This window comes from Homarus americanus, unplaced genomic scaffold (assembly GCF_018991925.1).
Source record: "Homarus americanus isolate GMGI-L3 unplaced genomic scaffold, GMGI_Hamer_2.0 scaffold11232, whole genome shotgun sequence".
Lineage (NCBI taxonomy): Eukaryota > Metazoa > Arthropoda > Malacostraca > Decapoda > Nephropidae > Homarus > Homarus americanus.
In genome coordinates, this window is record NW_024728266.1 from 21,007 (window position 1) to 28,861 (window position 7,855).

A 7,855-nucleotide genomic window follows, 5' to 3' on the forward strand; every position below is an offset into this window, starting at 1 on the left:
TAGGCAACAGCATGTGATCGGAGCGATTCTGCAGGAGTGCAGCAGGTGGTGATGGTGACTGGTGAGGAGGTGATCTGCAGGCGCAGTGGCAGCAGCAGGGCATTGGCGGACTGTGGGGGAGGTGATCCTGCAGCAGCAGCAACAGCAGGTGGTGGTGGTGGCCGTGGGGCAGCGATCTCTGGCAGCAGCGCAACAAGCGCAGCCAAGCGCAGCAGCAGTAGCGCCGGTGCAGGCGGCGGTCTGGGGAGCTTATTCTGTAGCTGCAGCATCAGCAGCAGGTGCTGGTGGTGACTGTTGGGGAGCGATCTCCGTGCGCAGCAGCAGGTGATGCAGGCGGCAGGTGGACTGGCGGGGAGCGATTCTGCAGGCGCAGGCGGCAGGTGGTGATGCTGGTCTGTTGGGGAGCGATCTTGCAGCAGCAGCAGCAGGCGGTGATGGTGATCAGGGGAGCGATTCTGCAGAAACAGCAGCAGCAGCAGGTGATGGTAGGGGATCGGGGGAAGCGATTCTGCAGCAGCAGCAGCAGCAGCAGGTGGTGGTATGGACCGGAGGAGCGATCTGCAGGTGCAACAGCAGAACAACAGCAGCAGCAGCAGCAGCAGGGGGCGCAGCAACGAACCGCAGCAGCAGCAGCAGCAGCAGCAGCAGCGCAGCTGGAGCAGGCGGGCGGCCTGTGGGGAGCTGATCTCTCAGCAGCATCAGCAACAGGTGGTGGTGGCTGACGGGGATGATCTCAGGCAGCAGCAGCAGCGGCAAGTGGTGTGGGTTGTGGGAGCGATTCTGCAGGCAGCAGCAGCAGCAGGTGGTGATGGTGAACTGTTGGGGAGTTGACCGCAACCGCAGCAGCAGGTGGTGGTGGTGATTGGGGAGCGATCTTGGTGCAGCAGCAACAGCAGGTGGTGGTGGTGGGATTGGGGGTTGATTCTGGCGCAGCACCAGCTGCAGCAGGTGGTGGTAGTGTACTGTGGGGAGCGATTCTGCAGGTGCAGCAGCAGGTGGTGGTGGTGATCAGAGCGATTCTGCATGCAGCAGCAGCAACAGCAGGTGGTGGTGGTGGATTGGGGTCGCTGATCTCTGTAGGCGCAGCGCAACAGCCGCAGCAGCAGGTGGTGGTAGTACCGTGGGGAGCGATTCTGCGCAGCAGCAGCAGGCGTGGTGGTGACTGTGGGCGATCTGCAGCAGCAGCAAACAGCAGGTGTGTGGTGATTGGGGAGTTTATTCTTGCGGCAGCAGCAGCAGCATGCAGGTGGGACTGTGGTGAGCGATCCTGATGCAGCAGCAGCAGATGGTAGTGACTGGGGAGCGATCTGCAGATGCAGCAGCAGCAGGTGATGGTAGGGGATCGGGGAGCGATTCTGTAGGTGAAGCAACAGCAGCAGGTGGTGGTAGGTGACTTTGGGGAGCTGATCTTTGTGCAGCAGCAGCAGCAACAACAGCAGCGAGCAGGCAGCAGTATGCTGGCCTGTGGGAGAGCTGATCCTGTAGGTGCAGAAGCAGGTGGTGGTGGTGGCCTGTGGGGAGTGATTCTGCAGCTGCAGCATCAGCAACAGGTGGTGGTGGCTGACGTGGGGAGCGATTGAAGGCACAGCCGCAGCACCAGGTCGTGATGGGACTGTGGGGAGGTGATTTTAGTGTGCAGGCAGCAGGTGGTAGTGACTGTGGGTGAGCGATTCTGTATTTGCAATGGCAGCAGGTGATGGTGACTGGGGAGGTGACTGAAGGCAGCCGCAGCACCAGGTCGTGATGGGTGGGGAGGTGATTTTGCATGCAGCAGTAGGTGGTGGTAGTGACTGGGGTGAGTTGATCTGTATTTGCAATGGCAGCAGGTGTGATGGTGACTGTGGGGGAGGTGATCTTGAAGGGACAGCCGCAGCACCAGGTCGTGATGGACTGTGGGGAGGTGATTTGCACAGCAGTAGGTGGAGGACGGTGAGCGATCTGACGGCAATGGCAGCAGGAGATGGTGACTGGGGAGGTGATTGCCGCGGCACGCAGCACCAGGTCGATGGACTTGGGGAGGTGACTTGCATTGCACGGCAGCAGGTGGTGATGGTGGACTGGGGGAGCGATTCTGCAGCAGCAGCAGCAACAGTAGGTGGTGGTGGGACCGTGGTGAGCGATTTGCAGGTGTAGCAGCGCACCACCAGCAGCAACAACAACAACAACAACATAAGCAGCAGCAGCAGCAGGTGGTGGTAGTGATCAGGGGCAGCGATCTTGCAGCAGCAGCAGCAGGTGGTGATGGGACTGTGGGGGAGGTGATTCCGATGCGCAGCAACAAGGCAGGTGGTGGTGGGGTCGGGGGAGCGATCTGCAGGCAGGAGCAACAGCAGGTGGTGGTGGACTGTGGGGAGGTGACTGGCAGTGCAGCAGCGGCAGGTGACTGTGGGGCAGTGACGGCATGTGCAGCCCAGAGTGGTGGTGGACTTGGGGAGTTGATGCCCCAGGTGCAGCAGCAACAGCAACAACAGCAGCAGGGGTGGTAGGTGACTGTGGGGAGCTGGGATTCTGCAGGTGCAGTGGGCAGGTGGTGATGGTGACTGTGGGGAGGTGACTGTAGGCAGCAGGAGCAGGTGGTGATGGTGACTGGGGAGCGATCTGTAAGTGTAGTGGCAGCAGGTGGTGACAGGGACAGAGGGGAGTATCTCTGTAGGTGCAGTGGCAACAGGTTGTGGTGATGGTGGGAGGTGATTCTGCAGGCGCAGTGGTTGCAGGGTGATGGTGGGAGTGTGGGGAGTCGATCTGTAAGTGCAGAAGCAGCAGGTCAGGTGGTGGGAGGGGGAGGTGATTCTGCAGGTGCAGCAACAGCAGCAGGGGGTGGTGGGGCTGTGGGGAAGCGATTCTGTAGGCAGCAGAGCAGCAGCAGGTGGTGGCGGTGGTGACTGTGGGGAGCTGAAGCTGCAGGCAGCAGCAGCAGGTGGTGATGGTGACTTGGGGAGGTGATCTTTGTGCAGCAGCAGGGACTGTGGGTGAGGTGATCTTGAGCAGCAGGGCAGGCAGATGGTGACTGGGGAGTGATTCTTCAGGCAGCAGCAGCCAGCAAACAGCAGCAGCAGCAGGTGGTGGTAGTGTGACTGGGGAGCAGATTCTGTAGGCAACAGGCAGCAGGTGGTGGTGGGGGAGTGTGGGGAGCTGATCTGTGCAGCAGCAACAGCAGGTGGTGGTGGTGGGATTATGGGGAGGTGATCCTGCAGGTGCAGGAGCAGAATGTGGTGGTGGTGACTGTGGGGAGTGGTTCTGTAGGTGCAGCAGGTGGTGAAGGACTGTGGGGAGCGATTCTGGGGAGCAGTAGGGAGCAGCAGGTGGTGGTGGTGACTGTGGGGAGTGACTGCAGGACAGCAGCAGCAGGTGTGATGGAACTGGGGGAGCGATCTAGGCGCAGCAGCAGTAGCAGCAGCAACAACAACAACAACAACAAACAAGAGCAGCAGCAGGTGGTAGTGTACTGTGGGGAGCATTCTGTAGGCATGGAAGCAGCAGCAGTGGTGATGTGAACTGGGGGAGCTGATCTGCAGGCGCAGCAGCAAACAGCAAGTGGTGGTGGTGACGGGGGGAGCGATTCAGGCGCAGCAGCAGCAGCAGCAGGTGGTGGTGACTGTGGTGAGCGATCTGCAGGCAGCAGCAGCAGGTGATGGTAGTGACTGGGGAGCGATTCTGTGCAGCAGCAGCAGGTGTGGTGGTGATTTGGGGAGCGATTCTGGTAAAGCAGCAGCAGCAGCAGCGGTGGTGGTGGCGGCCCCGTGGGGAGCGATCAGGCAGAAGCAGGTGGTGGTGGCTCGGGGAGCGATTCTCAGTAGGCAGCATCAGCAACAGGTGGTGGTGGGCGACTGTGGTGAGCGATTCTGTAGGCAGCAGGAGCAGCAGCAGCAGGTGCGGTAGTGGGCTGTGGGGAGGCGATCCTGTATTTGCAATGGCAGCAAGTGGTGATGGTGACTGTGGGGAGGTGGATCTTGTAGGCACAGCCAGCCGCAGCAGCAGGTGGTGGTGGACTGTGGGGAGGTGATCTTTGAAGCAGCAGCAGCAGGTGGTGGTAGGGACTGTGGGTGAGATGATTCTGTATTTGCAATGGCAGCAGGTGGTGATGCGGACTGTGGGGAGGTGATTTGCAGGCGGCAGGCTGCAGGTGGTGGTAATGTGGGGGAGGTGATTCTGTGCAGCAGCAGCAGCAGGATGGTGGTGGTGACTGTGGGAGCGATTCTGGTGCAGCAGCAGCAGCAACAACAACAACAACAACAACAACAACAACATAAGCAGCAGTGCAGCAGCAGCAGCAGCAGGTGGTAGCAGATCAGGGGAGCGATTCTGTAGATGCAGCAGGTGATGGTAGTGACTGTGGCGGAGCGATCTCAGAGGCGCAGCAGCAGCAACAACAACAACAACAACAGCAGCAGCAGCAGCAAAACTGAAGCAGCAGCAGCACGTGGCAGGCGGCGGCCTGTGGGGAGCGATCTCTCAGGCAGCAGCAGGTGGTGGTGACCGGGGAGGTAACGTGGCGCGCAGCGGTGGTGACTGTGGGAAGCGATTCTGCAGGCAGCAGAGCGGTGGTGACCGTGGGGAAAGCGATGCAGCAGCAGCAACAGCAACAAGCAGCAGCAGCAGCAGGCAGATGGTGGTAGTACGTGAATGACTGCATGTGCAATGGCGGCAGGTGATGGTGACTGTTGAGAGGTGATTCTGCAGGTGCAGCAGCAGCAGGTGGTGACAGGACCGTGGGGAGCGATTCTGTAGGCAGCAGCAGCAACAACAGCAAGAAGCAGCAGCAGCAGAAGCGGGCAGGCGGCCTGTGGGGAGCGATCTGCAGCTGCACCATCAGCAACAGGTGGGTGGTTGACTGGGGGAGATGATCTCAGCAAGGAAGCAAGGCGCGGTGGTAGTGGGTCAGGGGAGCGATTCTGCAGCAGCAGCAGCAGCAGCAGGTGGTGGTGACTGTGGGGAGCGATTCTGCAATGCAGCAGCAACAGCAGGTGGTGGTGGTGGTGATTGGGGGAGCGATCCAGCAGCAAGGCAGCAGCAGCAGCAGGTGGTGGTATCAGGGGAGCTGATCTGTAGGCGCAGCAGCAGCAGCAGCAACAACGAAGAGCAGCAGCAGCAAACAAAAGCCGAAGCAGGTGGTGGTGAGTGCACTGTGGGGGAGTGATTCTGCAGCAGCAGCAGCCAGGTGGTGGTGACTGTGGGGAGGCGATTCTGCATGGCAGCAACAGCAGGTGGTGGTGGTGATTGGGGGAGTTATTCTGCAGCAGCAGCAACAGCAGGTGGTGGATTGGGGGAGTTATCTGGTGCAGCAGCAGCAGCAACAACAACAAACAGCAGCAACAACAGCAGCAGCAAGCAGCAGCAGGTAGTGGACTGTGGGTGAGCGATCTCTGGGTGCAGCAGCAACAACAACAAGAGCAGCAGCAACAAAAAGCAGCAGCAGGTGGTGGTGTACCGGGGAGCGACTGCAGGCAGCAGCAGCAGGTGGTGGTGATCTGAGAGCGATTCCTTGCAGCAGCAGCAACAGCAGGTGGTGGTGGTGGACTGGGGAGGGAGTTTCTTGCGTGCAGCAAACAGCAGGTGGTGGTGGCGATTGGGGGAGTTTATTCTGCAGCAGCAGCAGCAGGCTGGTGACTGTGGTGAGCGATCTGCAGATGCAGCAGCAGCAGGTGATGGTGACTGTGGGGGAGTTGACTTGCAGATGAAGCAGAGCAGGTGATGGTAGTGATCTGGGGAGTGATTCTGTAGGCAGCAACAGAAAAGCAACAACAAGGGCAGCAGCAGCAGGTGGTGGTAGATCAGGGGAGCTGATTCTTGCAGAAAGCAGCAGCAGGTGATGGTAGTGGGGGAGCTGATTCAGGTGCAGCAACGAAAGCAACAACAACACAGGCTGAGCAGCAGCAGGTGGTGGTGACTGTGGGGAGCGATCTGGCGCAGCAGCAACAGCAGGTGGTGGTGGTGATTGGGGAGGAGTTTATCTCGTATGCGCAGCAGCAAACAGCAGGTGGGGTGGTGAGGGGGAGCCATTCTGCAGGCAGCAGCAGGTGGTGGTGATCAGCAGAGCGATTCTGCAGACAGCAGCAGCAGGTGATGGTAGGGACAGGGGGAGCGATTCTGCAGATGCAGCAGCAGCAGGTGGTGGTGACTGTGGGGAGCGATTGCAGCAGCAGCAGCAGGTGGTGGTAGTGGACTGGGGAGCGATTTGCGCAGCAGCAGCAGCAACAACAACAGCAGCAGCAGCAGCGCAGCAGCAGGTGGCGGCGGCGGCGGCCCGTGGGAGAGTTGATTCCTGCAGGCAGAAGCAGCTGGTGGTGCGGCCTGTGGGGAGCGATCTGGGAAGCCGCAGCATCAGCACTGGTGTGGCGACTGTGGGGAGCGATTTGAAGGTACAGCCGCACACACAACAACACCACACACAACAAAACACAACAAAGCACCAGATCGTGAAGGGACAGGGGGAGGTGATTTGAAGGCAACAACGCAGCACCAGGTCGTGATGGGACAGGGGAGGTGATTTTCGTGCAGCAGCAGTAGGTGGTGGTACTACACAACAACCAAACAAAAACACCCACAACAGACTGTGGGGAGATGATTCTAGACTGCAACAGCAGCAAGGTGATGGGACCGTGAAGTGATCCTGCAAGCAGCAACAACAACAAAATGTACAACAGCAGCAGGTGGTAGTAAAAATGTGAGCGATTCTGCATGCAGCAGCAGCAACACAGCAGGTGGTGGTGATCAGGTGTGAGCGATTCTGCAGTGCAGCACTGCAACTACTCAGCAAAACAACAACAACAAAATGACAAGCAGCAGCAGCAGCAGGTGGTGAGTGGGACAGGGGGCAAAGATTCTGAGGCAGCAGCAGCAGGTGGTGATGGACTGTGGGGAGGTGATTCTGCAGCAGCAGCAACAGCAGGTGGTGGTGGTGGCTAGAGAAAGGATCTCAGGCAGGACAACAGCAGGTGGATCACGAGAGGTGATCTTGCAGCAGCAGGTGGTAGGATCAGGGGTAGCGATCTGCAGGCGCAGCCCAGAGCGGTGGCAGACTGTGGGAAGCGATGACCAACAAAAGCAGCAACAGCAACAACAGCAGCAGCCGTGTAGTGACGGGGAGCGGTTCTCAGGTGCAGTGGCGCAGGAGGTGATGGTGACTGTGGGAGGTGACTCATGCGTGCAGCAATGCAGGAGGAACTGGGGAATTGATGTCAGGCAGCAGCAGCAGCAGGTAGTGGCTCAGGGGGAGGATTCTGTAGGCAGTGGCGGCAGGTGGTGATGGCGACGGGGAGATTCAGGCAGCAGCACAGGTGGTATGGCAGGAACGATTCTGCAAGTGTAGGCAGCAGGTGGTGAAGGTGACAGGGGAGGTGATTCTCAGGTGCAGTGGCAACAGGTTGTGGGTGATGGTGACTGTGGGGGAGACCCAGGCAGGTTGCAGGGTTGATGCAGGAGAGGGGGAGCGATCTCATGCAAGTGAAGCAGCAGGTGGTGTGGTGGGCCGTGGGTTAAGCTGATCTGCAGGCAAGCGAGCAGCAGCAGGTGGTGGCGATGGTGACTGTGGTGAGAAGCTGTTGCAGCAGCAGCACAGGTGACAGGACTGTGGGGAGGGATCTTGCATGCAGCAGCAGTAGGTGGTGGTAGGACTGTGGGTGAGGTGATCCGACTTGGTGCAGTGGCAGCAGGTGGTGATGGTGACTGTGGGGAGTGATTCTAGTGCAGCAGCAGCCGCAGCAGCAACAACAGCAGCAGGTGGTAGTGACTGTGGGGAGTTACTCCTGCAGGTGCAGTGGGCAGCAGGTGGTGATGGTGACTATGGGGGAAGTGGGATTCTGTGCGTGCAGCAGCATCAGGTGCATGGTGACAACACGTAACTGAAGCACACTGA

At 59.5% G+C, this 7,855-nt stretch overlaps 1 protein-coding gene across 1 annotated transcript; it reads left to right on the forward strand.

Moving 5' to 3' along the window:
- Positions 1–540: 540 nt before the first annotated feature.
- Positions 541–7,198, forward strand: LOC121866040 (splicing factor 3B subunit 4-like; the record flags this gene model as incomplete). Its single annotated transcript, XM_042365618.1, has 2 exons — positions 541–756; positions 6,962–7,198. Coding segments are annotated over exons 1-2 (453 nt in total), but the record flags the coding sequence as incomplete, so codon positions are not given.
- Between the last annotated feature and the right edge of the window lie 657 nt (positions 7,199–7,855).